The sequence below is a fragment of the Polyodon spathula genome, chromosome 4 (assembly GCF_017654505.1).
Source record: "Polyodon spathula isolate WHYD16114869_AA chromosome 4, ASM1765450v1, whole genome shotgun sequence".
NCBI lineage: Eukaryota > Metazoa > Chordata > Actinopteri > Acipenseriformes > Polyodontidae > Polyodon > Polyodon spathula.
Genome location: NC_054537.1, coordinates 19329269 through 19349535, shown reverse-complemented (window position 1 = coordinate 19349535; position 20267 = coordinate 19329269). Strand labels below are relative to the sequence as shown.

Sequence of the window (20267 nt, the reverse complement as noted above, 5' to 3'; positions counted from 1 at the left end):
GGTGAATGGTGTACTGAAGGATATGAGGGTGTGGTGTAGTTTAGGGTATGAGGGGGTAGTGTATGACTGTTGTGTGGTGTACGGTATGAGAATGTAGTGTAGGGTAAGGTAGTGTAGCAGATCTGGGAATAAATATTATAATGAGTAGTTAAATATATTTATATACTTCAAATAAATGTACATGTGACTTGGAATATTTAAATGTTTTTAGAAATATATTTGAAAGATATTTAAATATTAACCTTGATTTACAAATTAATTTATAAATAGTGTCAAGTAATGCAACACATACTATAGTGCATTTCAACATTTATTTATACATGCGCATATACAGGTAGATGACGGTTATATCATTCACAAAACATCATAATAAGACACATTATTATTGGCATTATAGTGACAAAATTCATCATTCCCTGTCATGTGTAATCAATATAGTCCCATCCAGGTAAGTCAGTATGATTGTCCATTGCCGCCTTTGGTGGCGATTGCACTTGATGAACATTAGTGTTTCAAACCTGGAGTCGCTCATTGAACACTGATCTGACCTAAAGGTCCTGCCAGCAATACTGAACACTCACTCGACTGCGGTTGAGGTGGCTGGCACATTGAGGTACCCGGCAGCTAGCCGATGCAGGGAACTGAGGCTCGTGGAGCTTCCAGAAGGCAGGGGGCAGACAGGTAGTCTGATATTTCTGTTGAAGCAGAATCGGAAGGTGGTATGGGGGCTGAAATGAAAGAGAACAATTTTCTCTTTGGAGATGGATCGTGAGCAGTGGAAGGTTGTGGAGCAAACCTGGCACACTCCAGCTGGAGAAGATCTGTGGCTTTCATCAAGCGTGATGACAACATATCCACAGTGACACACACTGGGTGCAGAACGTAAGGGTGGAATGCTGGAGAGCAGAGCATGTGAGGAGGAAGACCGGGGCTGATCACCATCAGGCTTGTCATTGTAGATGTCAGGATGATTCCTCTGCAATATTTGAAGACAACATTGAAGATACTGTTTACAGTATTATGTAACAGTGATATATGAATTTACAAATCAACCTTTGAATATGGACAATGCATGTTTCCAGCACCCTCATGTATGGAATTAAGGATTACCGATCTTTATATATGTTGTTGTAATGTTCTAATTAAGGGTAACGTGATTCAGTATGAAATGTTGCTAATAAAGGCACTTGCCACTCAATGTCCATGTCCTTAGTAATATCCTGTGCAGTTTGTTTGTTTTTATGAATTCTGGGGCTCACAGAGTTTAGTTCAGATTGTAGATCCTACCAAAGTTTTCTTACACTGTGTTGTACGTGCTCCATGCACTGCCATTGCTGTTAGTGTCAGGTGAGCTGTTCAGTGTGTTGATATGTAAATAAGTCCTGTTCGTATCATCTTCAACCTTAGTCTCAATCTCCTGCCTGTCACTCAGCAGTGAATGCACGCACCCACACAGCAGACGGCTACCCTGTCACAAGAATTCATACCCTGTATCTTTCTAAACAAGGGATTTAGAGGAGCTTCCTAATAAAAGCTGAATCTCGAAACAATAATTGTGTGAAATATAGTAATTGTTACAGCTGTGTATAATGGTATTTAAAACAGGAGTCGTTTATCCGACTTTTTACGTGTCCGCCCTTACTCTGGTCCCACCGCAGTTGAACACACGACGGATTACTGTGTTTTAAAATACTATTTGATTTCTGCAAAAGCTAGTTAAATGTTTTCGTATTTAATTATTTCCAATTATTCTTTGCATTGCAAGGTGATATTGAGGCTGTGTGGTCCAGTGGTTAAAGAAACTGGCTTGTAACCAGGAGGTCTCCTGGTCTCTGACTTCCCTCTGCTTTCGGGTGAGACGTTGTAAGTGACTTTGTGATTTGTGATGGTGATCCACTATGAAAGGCCCTATATAAAGATTATTGTTATTATTATGAATTTCTCTTAATGCGGAATTGTGAGGCGAGGGTGTATTAATGGAATGTCCAGACAGTAATTTGTGTGTAAAGAAATAAATTGATTTATTATTAGTTTCTCTACACAAATAAAACAAATAACAAAGAAAACAAAACGGCGTGAGGGAGGGGGTGCTGGAGTAATAATCACAAAGAAAGGTTGTGAAAACGTCCTTAATCGTATTCTCTGAACACAGTAGTACATTCCCTTTAGTATGCAATGTCCCGCCTCTGTAGTCAGTGGAATACAAATCCCCAACTGGCTGGAATTTACATACTCGTACTTCCGCCCCTCACCAAGGTGCCGCCCCTCGTAAAGATGACTTTCGTCATGGTCACGAGATCTTGGTAAGGGAAGTCCCGAGTTGGTTTGATCCCTTCTACTGTCGGGAGGCTGAATCACAGACCAAAACCCCTTTGACTTATCACATAAATTTAACTATCTTTGTCCCAGGTCTATTGTATGGGAGGGTAAAGTGAGTGTTGTACAGTCTGAGGGTGTGGTGTAGTGCAGGGTATGATTATGTGGTGTATTGTGGGGTGTGACACTGCACTATAGTGTAGTGTGTGTGAAAGCAGCTGATTTTAACCCCCTGGGTCTGGGTGCTGAATGAAAGTGTTTGTGTTGGTTCTCTCTTCCTTGTCCTGAGCGTCTGAGGGGCCATGTCATTAATAATAGAGGGAGCAGATTGTTTAGAGGACCCTTGTCATGTTTCGGCTGACCTTCCCCTGAACCATACAGCACTCTCCCTGCACAGCTGGTGATGATCCAGCCCCGAGCAGACCCAATGAGAACACAGGATTGTGCCTGATACTTTCTTTCATATCTTGTAAAGCACTTTGTGATGGTGGTCCACTATTAAAGGCGCTATATAAAAATAAAGATTATTATTATTATTATAGTCTTTAGTTTTCTGCATTCTGTCTCTAAATTTTTATTTCTTTGTTGCTAATTTATTTATTTCTAATCCCAGGGTTTATCGAAATTAAGATTTGAGGAACTGAATTAATGAAGTGGAAATTAATTTAGAACAGAGGGTAGGAGATACTTCTTCACACAGACAGTGGTGAGGATATGGGATGGGTTATCTAGCCATGTTGTTGATCCTCCTGAATCATTGGGATCCTTTTAGACCTGACTTGACTAAGTTGACTGAGATCAATCAGCTACTACAAACCAGACGAGAATTAATGAGTTGAATGGCCTCCACATTATCCAGTGTTATAAGTATGTGAGTGTAAAAAAATTAAAGAAATTGAGGAAGACTTATAATTGAATGTATTAATTTTCTTGTAGTATTTAGTAATGTAGCATTATTGAGTGTTCAGTGGTTCCTGCTTTGTAAGGGCAGTGTTTGAGCTGACGCTTGTGTTGTCCTTGTCTCCTCAGCTGCACATTGCCGCGGCTAACGGTTACCAGAGTTCAGCTGAGCTGCTGCTGGAGCACAAGGCAAGAGTGGAGGTGCGAGACAGTGATGGCTGGAGCCCGCTCCATGCTGCCTCCTGCTGGGGACAGGTCAGTACTGCACACCACAACGTTTGGGAGCTCTTTTAATTTGGACACAAAAATGTAGCATCTAAATACCAAATGGGTGGTATAGACATAGAACAGGCCAACCAGGAGAAAGGCCTTGGTGTTGTAATAGACTCATCATTGCTGTCGGCAACTAGTGCAGGGAAGCGATCGAAAAGGCAAAGTGAATGCTTGAGTATATGGCCAAAAGTGTAGAGCATAAACTAAAGGAGGTTATGATGTGAGGTTGTATAACCCACTGATGAGACTGCACTTAGAAAACTGTATTTCTGGCCACCGCATTACCAAATGGATGCTATGTTGGTGATTCTGAATTACTGGGATCCTTTAAAAATCAACGTACTGAGATCAAACAGGTACTAGGAACCAGGTGAGACTGATGGTCCGTAAAGCCTCCCCTTGTTTGTAAACTTTCCTATGTTCTGATGAAGAGATGTTGGTCTTGTTAGAAGGATATCTTCCATACTGAAAGGGTTAGGCAGAGAGGGTGGTCTCAATGGTGAGAGCTGTCACTGTGCTAGAAGGTTAAACATGTCTGCTTTTTGCGAGGATCTAAATTCCTGCGAGGACCAGTAATCCATAACTCCACTCTAAAGTATTCGGTTACCTCAGTTTCTACACACTACAGATCTAGCTAGTAGGAGCACGTGTAGACAGATTTGATTCATCACTTCACCTGTAAACGAGGCTGTTCTGATTCATTTCACAATGATTCATTGATAAGCATATACACCTAAGAACAATCTGCTGTGCTTTGTAACAGGCTTGCATTCTGCTTTGCATTTTCATTTTAGATAGGTCTGTAGAGTTTTCAAAATCCTGATTCTGAAAGACTTCCAGTTCATTAAAACCTATATTATTAAGTTAATACGTTATGTGTAGGGCATCTCTTATTGTATAAGAGTTGTCATTTTAAAAGATACCAGTGATTCAGTATCAAGAACATAGCTAGGTAACCAGTTCCGTACCTTCACCACTATCTATGTAAAGAAGTGGGCTCCTGTTTTACTGTTTTGTACAAATAGATGACTCAATAATTGTCTTCCATTTCAGATCCAGATTGTGGAGCTGCTGGTTGCTAATGGAGCCAACTTGAATGCAAAATCTGTCTTGGAAGAGACCCCACTAGGTAAACTACATCCTCTGCTTTCCCTTCCATAGCCTGGCCAGTCTGTCCTATTTTCTAATCTAGCAAAATGAAATAACCAGCAGTCCTAAAGAATCCTGTTACCGTAACCATAACTTGGCACTTGCTTATTTGCAACGCTTAAAAGTTGTGGTGCATGAACCGATTATTGGGACTCAGTTCTCCAAAGAAATCAGGAGCTGACAATCAGGTGAGGTACATTTGTGTTCATTGGGCTAATTTACCTTTCCAAGAGAAACAAGTAAAGAAACATCTGCTTGGATTTGTGATGGTCGCTGCTTTTCTTAGACTCTGTGGAAAACAGCAGTCCACACAAACTCCCACAGCTGTTACTTCATTTGTTTCACTTGCAATGATAAGTTAGCCCAATTAAGACCAATGACCCTCACTAGTAGAGAGCTTGATTTGAATAATCTGCTTACAAGAATATTGGCAGGTGGGGGAGGCTTTTTGAGCCACCTAGAATGAAGAAATTAAATGAACACTTCTTCATTTAATTTCATAAGCCTTTAACCATCATCAGATATGCATGTCAGCTGTAGTATTTCTATAGTAGGATGTTGTGTGCAGCCCATGTAAAACTCATTGTAGCCCATCATAAAACAAGTAACAGCACTGAAGTGGAGTAATGGAACTCCCCTGTTCAAATGTTGACACAGGAGTTCCATTATCATCTGGTAACACAGCAGAGTGTGTGACTGTTTTCCCTCAGATGTGTGCTCGGACGAGGAGGTGCGAGCCAGGCTGCTGGATCTGAAGCACAAACACGATGCCATCGTGAAGTCCCAAGACAGACACAAGAGTGCCCTGCAGAGGAGGGCCTCCAGTACGGGGAGCAGAGGGTGAGTGAGGGGGCTGAGAGCTGGAGAGAGTGTGAGTGCAGGCTGAGTGCTGGGGGTGAGTGAGTGCAGACTGAGAGATTTGTGACTGCCTGTTTCACTCCACCCAGCATTATGGAGCTGTATAAAATTGTTCAGATCAATCGAAAAAGGGTGAGTTCAAAGGTTAGCCTCACAAGCTGTGATAGTGTGCTCATCCTCCATCTTGTTAATTCACTGACAGACAGTCTTTTAATAAGTTTCCTCCAGTAAAAGCATTGCAGAATGTAATAAAGCATAGGTAATCATTATAAAACAGAGGTACAGTAAAACATATTAAAAACTACAGTAAATGCCTAGTATAACCATTGGAAAAGCATAGGAAAATGACAACGCACAATTACTATGCAAATTTATGTCGCAAACTAAGGAGTGGTGGACAGTGTATTTGGTTGAAATGTGAGTCCTTTTAATGTGTTTGTGGTGTGTTCTGGTGTTCCGTTCAGGAAGGTGGTCCGTCGCGTCAGTGTGAATGAACGTTCAAATCTGTACCGCCGTGAGCATGAGAAGGAAGCCATTGTGTGGCAAGAGCGAGGCCGACAGCCGGAACCGCAGGACGATGATGAGGACAGACAGACGGACGCAGAGCTCCGCCATCACTCCTCAGTAAGACTAACTGTCAACCATGCAGGGAGATAGGGAGGCAAACATGTAGGGAAGTAGGGAGGCGGGGTAAGCAAGAAGCACTCTTCAGTAAGACTACCTCTTAACCATTCAGACAGGCAGGCAGGCAGGCAGGCAGCCGGGAAGGCAGTCAGATGGATAGAGCTGAAGAAGCATGATTGCCACTCACAGCTATGCACTGAGACAGACAGGGAGATGGGGAGGCAAACGGATGCAATAAGATTGCAACTCTCAACCAGAGAAGCCGGCAGGCAGGCTGGGATGGAGGGAGGGAGGAATGAAAGCAGACAGGGAAAAAGACAGGGAGGCAGTTGGACACAGAGCGCAAGCTGCACTCCTCAGTAAGACTGACTGTAAGACTGTAACTGTAACTATAGACAGGCAAGAAGGCAATGATACAGTAGTACACTTCATACAGTATCATTTTATACTATTTTTAGAAATTCTGTCATCTCAAATTGTTGGTTTAAATTTTCAGCCTGGGTCCGCAATACTGAGACACTGTCTCTTTGTTTTTCCTGCAGAGTTCTGGTCTAGACCCTCAAGGTGAGTCAGCACAGAGGGAGAGCGATGAAGGGAAGAGAGAGCCAAGCGTGGCGAATGGATCTACATCTGCCTTGCCCATGGAGCCTCAAGGGAGCTGGCTGGACCACAGCGCCTCCTACCAGCTGGCCACGGAGGAGCCAGCGGAGGGGGACCTGAGCCGGGAGAAATCCCACCACACCCTGGCAGACCTGAAACGGCAACGTGCCGCCTCCAAGCTGTACAAACACCCCTCTACCACCGGGGACAACAGTGAGGACCTGCCTCCACTGGAGCCCCCCCGGGCAAGCACAGAGGCCAGCACAGTCGAATACACCCCCTCCAGCGCAGACCCTCCCCTGCTGAAACTAAGAGCCCCTGAAGAGGAGCCCCCACCAGAAAAGCAGCGCTGCTGCTACCTGATGTAACTCCACAGCTTTTTACGTCACTGCTTCACACCAGACCCTCTCTGTACTGTGCATTCAAGAGAAAGGGATCGCTGGCCCTCGTATAGGTCCTTACCCTGCTGGGATGAACACAGGAGAGCTTGCTCCAGACACTGTTCTCTGTGCTCTAATGAAAAAGTTATTGCTGGCACAAAGAGTGTTAACTTACTGGGAAGATTGAGAAAGATATCAGACCACATGGGTCATTACTGGTGGGGGTGGAGAACGATACACTAATGTGACGATACATATCCCGATACTTGTGTTTGTCCGGGCAGGCTACTTGTATGACGCATAAGATCAAATGATCATTTAATTATGGACTATGTTAAACAATAAACATTTTAAATGAGGTGACATTCAAATACCAACTATACAACACACTTAATTCAAGAATGATTTGATGAACTACAGTGAGCTTTATTGTGCTTTTGGTCTTGTATAGCAATACAAATGATACATACCTCTATTACTGTATGATATATCATTTAAAGAAAGAATCGCAATTCATTGATACACATTGAATCGTTACTCCCTTAGTCATTAACCTATAGAGATGAACATAGTAGAACTTGCTTAGTGTAAGACTTGCTTGGTATATTTGAGCTGATCCTGACATTGCTGTGAGCATCAGTCATGTATTACCTATGCTCAGGTGAGCTCTGGTTAGCTCAGGAGAGGTGTGTTGGGGATCATAGTAAACCATGGGGTAGCAGCATTTGTTGGTGGGTTGTTGTTGCTGCAATTTGACATATTATCTATCTCATTGAAAGAGTTTCTAAAGTTTTATAATGTTATATTGATGCTTAATCAAGTTTTCTAAATGCAATAGCTTCTGCCTTCTATTATGAGGAAGAAGTGGTTTGCTACCCTATTTTTTTTATAGCTGTTGATCATAATTAACACATTTCTAATGCACAGACAAATTGCATATAAATGACACTTTACAGGTGGCAGCTGTCGTTGATCTTAACTGTGCCCTGTGGAAATGTTGGTTGAACTTTCAGCGAGATTTGTTTTGGGGGAGGTCGGGGGCAGTTGGCAGCAGAATTGGTTTTCTTATTATGTATTGTTGAGGCTTTTGTAATAAAGCACTGGGGCGAGAAGGTTAGGGGTTTCAGTACTTCAGATCTGAGGACTGGGGAATCCGATATGTTGGGATCTTTAAAACCAGCAATTTACAGCTGATTTGTAATCCAGTAAACCTAAAGCTCTGCACCTAAAACCAGCTACTTGAATTCAGTGAACTCAGTAATAGGATTCAAGAGCGAGGGAACTCTGCAGCTATGAGTACAGAATTCAAAACGCTAGTGGTAAAGACATGACCTGAAAGGCTGCCAATTCAGTAAATGAGAGGCTGTGTGGTATAGGGGATCAGAGAGCCAGCACATTCCAGTCACTCAGTAAAACAAGAATACATAGGAATGACGGGTTGGCCATTTGGCCCATCTAAGCTTGATCTTAAAGGACCCCAATGATTTGGCATCAACAGTATGGCTGGGTTACCCCTTTTCCATCCACTCAACCCTCTGTGTCTTAAGAAGTGTGAACTCTAGCCCTCAATTGACTGCTCAACAATATCCCTAAACTGTATCTAAAACCTGCTGTTTTTCTCAGCCTGTGTCATGAATCCTGTTTCTTGAGTACCACTAGCATTGCCCTTTCAGGTTCCCTGCAGTGCGGAATAGAGCTTTGCCAGCTCAGAATGGAGCCTGTCCAATTCCAGGAGTGTTACTTTGTGTTCCAGAATTGATCTGTTAGGAGGATGCTTTCTGGGTCAGTGGGTATTCATGGATTCCACTTTGACTTATTTATTTGGCTGAGCGTGACCAAATTAAGAGATTCATAGTTCTAGAAGAATTATAGAATTGTTTCTTTTTTTTATCATAAATTATTGTTGTATTTGATTTATTTTAATACAGGAGATATTGCCTGGTTTCCATGGATGTGATTTTTTGTTTTTTAAATAGAATAAAATTAAGTAGATAGGGTATAATATACAGTAGAACTGTTTAACTTTTTTTGAGAGAGATCTGATGGTATTTAAAAAAAGTGTTTTTAAATCACTGAAGCCTTGCAAAATTAAAAACATAATTAAAAAAAAAAAAAAAAAAAAAAAAAAAAAAAAGCATGGACTCAATGTTTTTAATTTAATTTGAACTTACGGTAGTAGTCATTGATTAGATTTAATATATGTAGCAAAGTTATTATAATTGTGTGTGTGTGTGTGTGTGTGTGTGTGTGTGTGTGTGTGGAATGGATAGTGGGAAACTGGCCCCTGAGGAAAGAGCCATAGTCCCCAACAGAGGACTATAATGCCCACAGACTTTAGCTTCCAACTACAAGCCGGGGTCTGCAGTGCATATTTGTTTTATGAATCGGTCATCAAAGTAATGTTTTTGAGTTAGTTACTAAAGTTTTTGGGGCATAGAACTGTCCGTCTGCCTTTCTCACTGCGCCATAGAATTATAGTGAGTTTGTGAAGTCGTTAGATTTGTTTGAATTTTAGGAAGTCAGAAAACATTGAAAGCAAAATTTTTGTAACAGTGTTTGCAGCATATTTGTTTTGTAGTATATTTTGTAATTAATTTTCTGTTGTCTGACATTTTGCTTTGTGTGTGAAGAGAGGAAGGACACTCAGCGTGCTGATGTAATTTGAGGGAGATATATATAACAAACTATTGACAGTAAACCGCATCATAGGGGCAATAGATAGATCTATTTTTGGTCATGTGATATGATTTTAACCAATCAGATGCCGAAATTTCTAAGGACTGACACACACACACACACACACACACACACACACACACACACACAAACTGAAAAAAAGAAAAAAAGTTCTACAGTATTAACCTATTATGAGAAAAATCAGTATGTGTGTGTAATATATATATATATATATATATATATATATATATATATATATATATATATATATATATATATATAATATATAATATATAATAAAATATATATGAAGGCTATATTTGCATCCTGAGCTATTCGACAAAAAGGCATAGTACCACAGTAGTGACGTCAAAATGGCATTTTCGTCTAAAAGATTATACTTCATCTTTGACGCATATTTGAATCCTGAGCACCCTGAGACCACTTTCAAATACATTATGTCTCATTTTCAATCACTCGACAACACCCACAATTCATGCTTTTTAGGCACTTTTAACAAATCTTTCTCTGTGAAGGTTTACGATCATTCTCCACCAACGGGAGCACCAAACAAGCGAGCGAGACAAATAATCTTTGACTCTGACAGCGACCAAGAAAAAAAAAAAGCTTACCCCATTGAAACACCTTTTCCTTAAAAATGTTATTTTTGCAGTTCATTATCTACCCAGTTTAATTCACATTTCCTGAATTATCAAAAAGAAAGCTGTATTTAAGATTCTTTAATATTCATTAAATTCACTTGCATTTGAAACTTAACACTTGTTTTATTGTCCTTTTTTTTAATTACAGATACTAATATCCATGTATTTTAAAAACTAATAGATGGGCTTCAGTGTGTTAAAGGAAAATAATTCCATCTCAGGTTTCTGTGACAGTTTATAAACTACTCGATCTAACAGTTTATGACGTAATATACCCTAGATAGAATTATTTCCGTGTGTGTGTGTGTGTGTGTGTGTGTATATATATATATAATTATTGGGAAAGGATGTGCACTTTAGGGCTGTACAGCTACTTGGAGGAATTCCTTTTAAACATGTTTAAGTTGTATTAATTGAATGGAATAAACACGCCAATTGCTCCACTAAAAATAAATCATTTTCCACTGTCTACCTAATTATTGAGTAGCAAACAATAGCAAGCTGACAGTGTGTTTTCAATGTAGAACCTGTCGTGATCAAACTAGTATCAGTCATATCTTGTCTGATTATTTATCTTGCTGTTCTTTGATTCTTTTAAAATCGTTTTGATTTCACTTTGCTTATTTCCTTAGAAATTCGTCCTCTCGTCCTGGACAAGACGTAACATCTTTTTAAACTCAGTAAAGAAATGCATACATAACCCAGTGTGCACTGCGTGGCTGTTCCCTTCCCTCAGCTTTGCAATGAACTCATTAATGAGTAGGCTTGTTTGGTTTCATGCAATGCCTGCTGACAAAAATAACATGGTAAAGGGAATTATTAAGAACAGAGTATCCGCACAGCTCTGAGTGCAGTTGGCTGCTAATGAAATAATGGATACTAGTTTGTTCATTACTCATCTTTTTAAAGAAAAGCTGACAATTCTGAAATGAACTGAAAATGTAGTGCTTCATCTGTACGTGTGACTGCTAGCTTTCAACACTTTGAATTGTAATTCTTCAGATCTATTAAATGAATGTATATATTTTTATATTAGCAGTGGTATTCAGCAATGGCATTTCGTATGAATAGAAGTTGTATTATAAATGTGTTAAGTGGGTAAACAACAATATAGACTCTCTCCTATTAGACTGCGGTAAATAAACAAGCTAGATGAAGCCTACCTTTAGTGACACACCTTCAGGAAAAAACCTAGCCTTGTTATCTCTGACTGGTTCAGCTAAATGCAAATAAAATATAAAAAGCTTGTTCTATGCAAAATACCATTGTCCCTCTTCTATTGACAGATGCAATTGCTAAACAAATGTTATTTGCCCTTAGGTCATTGCTTTACCTCTGGTGTCTTGTTACTAAGAAGTTCAGCTGTTTAATATAACTCCATACTAATAAGTACTGTATACACACCCTTATAAAAGCTTGCCACAGTAATTTTGTAGTTTTCTCATGGTTTTCCTGTGCTTTTACTGTAGTTTACCATGTTTTTTTTTTCTACTTTAAAACAACAAAAAAAGTGATTTAGCAATTTTTGCAATGCTTTCATTTTTTTTTTTTTCACATTGCTGTTTAACTCTGGAGAAGCTTTTTATAATGGCATAGCATTAGAAAGTATATTTATGAGCAATATTTATGAGCAATCCAGTTGCAGGATGCATGAAAACATTCAAACACACACGCACACACATACACACAGAGCTGAAATAGCCTATCCAAGTGTGCTCCTACCTGTGGCATGTTTGTTGAGGTTCTTGGAGCAGTTGGAGGAATTGTGGTGCAATTTCAGCTTGACTGGAATGAGATTCTGAATCATCTGGGCTCAGGCAAGCAGACCTCTGATAACTTCTGATTAAGTAGCGGTTATCCAATTGCTGGCTCACAAATTGCAGAGTGCCACACTTTTTAGCACTATAGTCTGTTCGCTCCAGTGTGCTTGTGACCAGGACATTACTGAAGAGAATGCTTATGTAAATGCATTGGTAAGAATTTTAAAGAATAGCGAGGTATGGTAAAACATAGTAAATACATAGTATAGCAATGGGAGAACTGCAAAAATACAGTGGTAAACTTCTATAAGGGACATTTAAAAAGCTCAGTTGCAAGGTGCAAAAGTTGAACCCTTTGTCTAGTTCATTTGCTGTTTCTTATAGTTTTATATAACTGTTCAAATTCTCCTGCAGGATCAACACTGCCTTGAATAACTTGCCTTTCCTATTTCAGGTTCCAGGTATCACCCTCCAGTGTCAGTAAAGGTAAACAGTACTTTCCTGCACAGGCGATTTAAAAGTCCACTTTCGGTCCAGAAGGGCCAGGAGTTTTCAAGCATCTCTGTAATACTCACGCAGGATCCACACCCAGTGAGCTGGTGCCGAGCCATGCTTTACAAGCTCCAGGAATAAGATAGAAACACAAAACTTAAATGGACGAAATGTGGCAGCTCTTCCAGCAGGGGGCATGTCCAATACTGCATTAGTATTAATATTGCTGTCCAGCATGTGTGGCGTCCTTATGTATTTTTTTTACTTCATGGGGCACATTTGGTGCAGGAATTTCGACTACATAGTTTTTGGTAGTGGAGGGACTACATTCGCGCTCTCCCCTGATATTCTGGTTACAGATAGAAACACAAATTTAATACACGCAAAAAATAAAATAAATACTTATTCCACAAGCTTCCAGCAGGTGGCTTCAAACTGAGAATGCTATTATGGTTAAGTAGCTACATGTTTATTGCTTGAGACTAATATTCCGGAAAGTATCTCTGTGTTTCTGGAATGAGTAAGCAGTTGTTTCAAAAGTAACAAAAAAATATATAAATAACACCTGGCAGGCAAACATTTGAACTAGGCAACATAAAACCACATACAAAACAGATATAAATCTATTTATCATGCTAGTTAAGATTTACCAATATAGGTTAGTACTGTATTACTCAAAGTCCCTTGATGGTGCTAATAACAGACTATGGGGTTTATTACTGTCTCAGAGTAAGGGAGCACTGCACACCCTTCCCAGTGAAGAGTGACTGTGTGACTGTGTCTTCAACATAGGTGAAACTGTAGGACCTGACTTTAACAAGGGAGAGCTGTTGTGTGTTTCCAGTGAGACTCTGAAGATTAAAGGCAGGTCACATTTGAATAGGAAATACCGCATCATGCAATTGTTATGGAAATTGAGTTTTAGAAGTGTACTTGAGTTGTGTTTGACTGCTTACTTCTTGCTTCTCTGTAAATTCAATGACGTGAAGTCAGACAGTATGAGTTTATTTTCTAGATCCATGACAGCTTGTGTCTGGCGTCTTTGAAAGCAGCATTCACTGTATTACACTTGTTTTGTACAAAGCAATGATACAATATGTGTGTGTGTGTGTGTGTTTTCTTGGGAATGTAATCCAAGTGCTAATCATTGCCTACAAGTGATGGACAAAAAATGCAATACTTGCACTGGAAGTTGTTTCACAGTTAATGGAACTACCAGAGGGGGTATATTTGCAGGAATTCTCTTGTCTATTACCCTGTTCTTATTTTCCCAGATGTATCAAATCCTGCGTAGGCTCACTTGTACAATTCTGTTCATTTTTAGGTAATTTTTCCTACATTTATTTGTTTTTATGTAAGCGCTATCTTTCAATCAGTTCAGTTTCTTGTTCAGCATTATAAAAAGGGGTAAATATTAAACTATGATGTTGTCTAAAGATGACACTAACAATAAAAAAAAATGTATATAGGAAAAATGTGCTTAAAATGAGCAAAATAGTGGGCCTACATTGAGGTCCTGGACTTCCTGTTGTACCGTTTCCCAAGTTTCTTTTAGTACTGTTACATACAGCAGGGTTCACACACTGACACCCTGGATCAATCTCCTGAGTGTGATCATAGGGCCATGTTCTTAGAACATTCTGATACAGCCTAGTAAATGTCATGATGTCACAGGGGACAGATTTTTGCATGACACGTGCAGCACCTGTTTTGGACCCCTGGGAGACAAGGGCTCTGGTTACATCTTGAGGAGCCTCAGCTGTTCTCCTCATGAGGCCCCAAGAAAGCATTTGGATTTTAGGTCTTAACCTTTTCCACACACAGCCTTGTCTGTCTGCCAGCTTACTGCACATAAGCCCGCATCATGCACGCAAAAGGAAGTTACTGCTAATCACTTACAACTTCAGCAGCAAGTTATGTGCTGGTTATTTATCATTGAATCTGCCTATTATCTAATCTAAAAACCACAGAGAATGGAGGCGTGTTTGAGAAGCCAGGATACAGGCCTGGGAGGGTGCGTGGGTGTGGGTGCTTGCTTTTATATAACCAGGTTACCCGATACACCGTTTTCACCACTAAAGCACTACTAACTAATTCGCGCGTGTGACTGTAGGTCGAAATAATCAAGTCTGAAGGTCGTTGTACGTCATGGCCTAGCAGGGGAGAAGGGAATGCAAACCAGCTAACCGCAGGTATTTCTGTGTGTTCTGCTTCCACATTTTTAAAATGTTCAGTTTGAGAAATAAACTTTGTTAAACCGCTGACCCTGCTTTAGTACTAAGCTCACGCTACATACTGTTTTACATAATGGTAACGTTACTCTTAAATTACTGTGGCTGATTCTTTGGCTGAAGAGATATCAGCTCATCTTCTAACCATGGAATCTTGTGCAATTAAATCACTTAAACTCCTGACGTTAAACAATGTGACAATCTACTGCGATGCAAGACGCAAGAGACGAACAAAATCTATTCGTGTTGGCTCAAAACTTTATTTAGGCACTCTACGATTTGACTGGCGAAAGATAACATTAATTTATTGGAGTTCACAGGTAACTTTTTTCAGCTTGCGACGGTAACCTTTTCACTTCCTTGTTTGTTTTGATTCGTGCTGCATTACAGCCCTTCAGTAATTACGTTTTCAGGGCATTTTGTTGGCACGTGTGCAAGACACAAACCTTAAGTGTATTTTTTATTTGTTGCTGTTCTTGTTTTACATTTCCTAAACAACTGTTCATTTTAAAGCTACTTTTTTACACAACAGTACTCACACGTGTTGTCACAATCACAACTGTTGCAAGAAACTGAGGTTCATGTATTCTGGTGTTAACATACCCGATGAAGACACGTTAGTGTCAAAACGCGTTGTTTGTTTGTTTTTTCAATAAAGAGATTTTGATGAATATAAACGAGCGGGAGTCAAGTGTATATATATATATATATATATATATATATATATATTATATATATATATATATATATATATATTATATATTGCTGTCCAGCATGTGTGGCGTCCTTATGTATTTTTTTTACTTAATGGGGCACATTTGGTGCAGGAATTTCGACTACATAATTTTTGGTAGTGGAGAGACTACATTCGCGCTCTCCCCTGGTATTCTGGTTACAGATAGAAACACAACTTTAATGCACGCAAAAAATAAAATAAATACTTATTCCACAATCTTCCAAACACCTATAAATATCTCCAATGTTTTGATTCAAACACAGGCTCCCTTAAGAAAGATATGTACAACATATCGAAATTATATATATATATATATATATATATATATATATATATATATATATATATATATACTTGTGTGTGTGTGTGTGTACCGTATGACTGCGGCCTTTATTAATAATACTATGCTTTACAAACGCTGCAATGTTTTATTACATGATTTAAGCATTTTAGAAGCGGGCGTCAGAGGCTCAGATCTACAGCACTGTACTCCTGTGTTTTTGGAGCTTGAATACAGTACATCCTACCCCACACCTTCCAATTGAAAAAAATATTCTAGACATTTGTAGAAGATTAATTAAAAATAAAACTGAGATAGTTTGGTTGGATAAGTGTCAACCCCCCTTGTAATAGCAATCCTAAATTAGCTCAGGTGCAACCAATCGCATTCAAAATCACACATCAAGTTAAGTGGCCTCCACCTGTGTTAAATTATAGTGAGTCACGTAATTTCAGAATAAATTCAGCAGTTCCTGTAGGTTCCCTCTGCTGGGTAGTCCCCAAGGAACTTGACACACAGTTTTGTAAAGAAGAATGGTGACATATTGTCAAATCTAGGTGTGCAAAGTTGGTAGAGACCTATCCCAACAGACTCACAGCTGTAATTGCTGCCAAAGGTGCTTCCAGCAAGTATTAACTCAGGGGGGTGGAGACTTATCTAATTATGATCTTTCAGTTTTGTATTTTTAATATATAATTTTTTTCTCAATAAAAACTTTTTTCACCTTAACAGTGTGGAGTATGGTGTGTAGATAAGTGGGAAAAAAATCCTCATGTGAAATGTGAAACTCTGAGGCACTGACACAATAAAATGTGAAAAAAAATTCAATGGGGTGTAGACTTTCTATAGGCACTATATATATATATATATATGTACAGTGTCTCTCAAAAGTATTCACCCCCCCCTTGGACTTGTCCACATTTTATTGTATTACAACATGGAATCAAAATGGATTTAATTGGGAGTTTTTGCCACTGATCAACACAAAAAAAGTCCATAATGTCTACAAATTGTTCTAAATTAATTACAAATATAAAACAGAAAATAATTGATTGCATAAGTATTCACTCCCTTTGTTATGGCACACCTAAATAAGCTCTGATGCAACCAGTTGTCTTTAGAAGTCACATAATTAATTGAATGGAGTCCATCTGTGTGCAATTAAGGTGTTTCACATGATTTCAGGTTAAATACACCTGTCTCTGGGAGGTCCCACAGTTGGTTAGTACATTTCCTAACAAAAACTACATCATGAAGACGAAGGAACATTCAAAACAAATCTGGAATAAGGTTCTTCAAAAGCACCAATTGGGTAGGATATAAGAATATTTCCAAGGCATTGAATATCCCCCGGAGCACAGTAAATTCCATTATTAAGAAAAGAAGAGAATATGGCACAACCGTTAATCTGTCCAGAACAGGCTATCCTCAAAAGCTGAGTATCCAGGAGAGAAGGGCACTAGTCAGGGAGGCCACCAAGAGGCTTATGGCAACTCTAAAGGAGTTACAGTCTTCCACGACTGAGCTGGGAGACGCTGTGCATATGGCAACAATAGCAAAACTAAGGGGGCAAAACTGGCCTTTATGGGAGAGTGGCAAAAAGAAAGCCACTGTTGAAAAAAACCTACATCAGATCTCAGCTAGAGTTTGCCAGAAGGCATGTGGGAGACTGAGACCAAGTGGAAGAAGTTTCTATGGTCTGATGAGACCAAAATAGAGCTTTTTGGCCTCAATGCTAAAATCTATGTTTGGCGCAAGCCTATCACCAAACACCATCCCTACTGTGAATCACGGTGGTGGCAGGATCATGCTATGAGGATGCTTTTTTGCGTCAGGGCCTAGAAAGCTCATGAAGATAGAGGGTCAAATGGATGTAGCAAAGTACAACGAAATCCTGGAGGAAAACCTGCTGAAGTCTGCAAGAGACCTGGGACTTGGGAGAAGATTCCTATTCCAGCAGGACAATGACCCCAAACATACAGCCAAAGCCACACTGGAGTGACTTAAAAACAAAAAGGTCAATGTCCTGGAGTGGTCCAGTCAAAGCCCGGACCTCAATCCAATTGAGAATATGTGGAAAGAGTTGAAAATTGCTGTTCACCAAAGGTCCCTATCCAACTTGACGGAGCTTGAGCAATTTTGCAAAGAAAAATGGGCAAAAATTGCAGTGTCCAGATGTGCAAAGCTGGTAGAGACTTATCCAAATAGACTCATAGCTGTAATTGCTGCCAAAGGTGCCTCTACCAAATATTGACTCAAGGGGGATTTCTTAAGTCAGGAAATTCCTATAAACTTTAGTAGACAGTACTTTAGTTTAAACCAGTTTCAGAAGAGTATTCTGTTACTTCTGCTTTTATTTCTTTTGAGTTCACGTACCAAGCTTGTGTTTTATTTTAAGCAGCGTAGGTTTGTCATTACGAGTTACTTTCTTTAGGCATTGGTATATACAGTATTGTTAAAACAACATATTGTATTGCAAAATTTAAGTTGAAGCACCGTTAATACGTGCTTGACATGAAAGTACAGAGACAATGACTAGATCGTAAAATAAACGAAGCAATTGACAAGCGGCTGGACAGTGTTTGGGAAGGACCATGTTGAGAGAGAGAGAGAGAGAGAGAGAGAGAGAGAGAGGTAGACTTCAGCGACACAGGTTTGCCGTGATCCAGAGACCGCAAACAATCGAGACCTGCAACTGGTAGAACCCTTTAGGAATTGTGAGTTTTTCCACCAAGTGTTTCTTTTAAAATAGCAAGCGTAACTGTGTGTTCTCAATAAAGCTTGCGAAGGGGCCATTTTGTTTTCTTTTTAGGCCACAACATACCCGAGCCACGATTCAGGCCTGCAACAGTGTTTGTTTCTTCGTCTGTCTACCTGTGTGTTACACGTGGGGCTGGAGTGCACTCCACTAGCGTTATTTTGAATTGAATATATCAGAAGAGTACCTTTGAGTTAAATACAACTGAAGCATAGAGCTTTTAGTTACTGTTTAGTGACTTAAAATAAGTTACATTTTGGGGAAAGTATTTTGTTGTTGGCATTGTTTATATTGTATGTACAATTTACTCACCTGCAGTTCATTATATTAGTTCAACTTGAATCCCCTTTATAAACATTAGTTTTATATAAATTCAGTACTGTGTGTGAGTGTGATTTTATTAGTTGTATATTGCTCTTGCTCGATTTGTATTTGTTATATGGTTGAATATAAATTCCTGGGGACGCGTGCCAAGAATAGGGGAACCACGTGACCATCAGGTGGAGGCATCGCTAAATAAGAAAAGTAAGTGTGATAGTTTGTCTGGTAACAGTGTGCAAAAACAAAAGGACCATTGGTTCTGGGATAATAGATAAGAATCCAGGGCCCTTACTGTTAGGTGCAAGGCCTGTTTGATTAGGGGTAAGTGAAAGAAGTGTTACATCTTAAACACAACCAAAGAAGAGATTTCAGGCACTAGCCAAACTACATTGTAAAAATGACCTTCACAATACTCACTATATAAAACAACAACATGCCAACCGGTTCAATCAATATTCTGACACTATGAGGACATCAACATGCTAAATATATAATGCAGGATTCATTTTTTCTCATCCCAGTTATAATAAGAGTGATGATAACACCCTTATTTTCACATAAGTTGTTTTTGATTAAAAAGCAGTTTTTTGCATATGTGCAAACCACACTCAAACCAGCTAAAACCAAAGCAGCTCAAAGGAACGCGCTATACTTTTGGTACAGCATCATGGAACGTCTACTAACACACCTCCTATGAAGGGGGGCCAACTGTTCACTGATGGAGGTAGCGGAGTTTCATTCCCAGTGAGCAGGCATTTGCTCTGTATATTAATGCATTAACAAGGTATTTTGTTGCTTGAAGATGTCTTGACCAGGGGAGGGTGCTGGTAGACAGGGCTGGCCCATCACCGGAGATCCCTCCTGAATATCCAGAAGGATTTAGAGCACATATAGACCGGAATAAGGAACAGAGAAAAGGAAATTGAATGTCAATAAATGTAAGTGATACACACCAGTTCCAAGAATGTAGAATTCAAATACCACATGGCTGGTATGGAACTAGAACAGGGTCACCAAGAGAAATGCCTTGGTGTTGTAATAGACTCGTCATTGCTGTGAGCAACCACACAATGTGGAAAACCAATCAAAAAGGCAAACTCAATGCTTGAGTATATTGCCAAGAGTACAAATCTAAGGATGAGATTGTATAACACGCTGGTGAGACTGCTTAGAATACCGTTGGGCCTGGAGAGAGTCCAACAAAGAGCAGTTGAATTGGTCTGGCTAGTCTGTAACATGAATACATCTGTC

General features: G+C 39.6%; 1 protein-coding gene across 1 annotated transcript in view; it reads left to right on the top strand.

The window, feature by feature from the left end:
- LOC121314278 (protein phosphatase 1 regulatory subunit 16A-like) overlaps positions 1-9116 on the top strand; it is a 39927-nt gene extending 30811 nt beyond the window's left edge. The window contains exons 8-12 of the mRNA XM_041247351.1: positions 3346-3471; positions 4543-4618; positions 5349-5478; positions 5961-6120; positions 6663-9116. Of these exons, the coding sequence (XP_041103285.1) occupies positions 3346-3471; positions 4543-4618; positions 5349-5478; positions 5961-6120; positions 6663-7088 (918 nt within the window). The 3' untranslated portion in view covers positions 7089-9116. The remainder of the gene's footprint in view (positions 1-3345; positions 3472-4542; positions 4619-5348; positions 5479-5960; positions 6121-6662) is intronic.
- The last annotated feature ends 11151 nt before the right edge of the window (positions 9117-20267 follow it).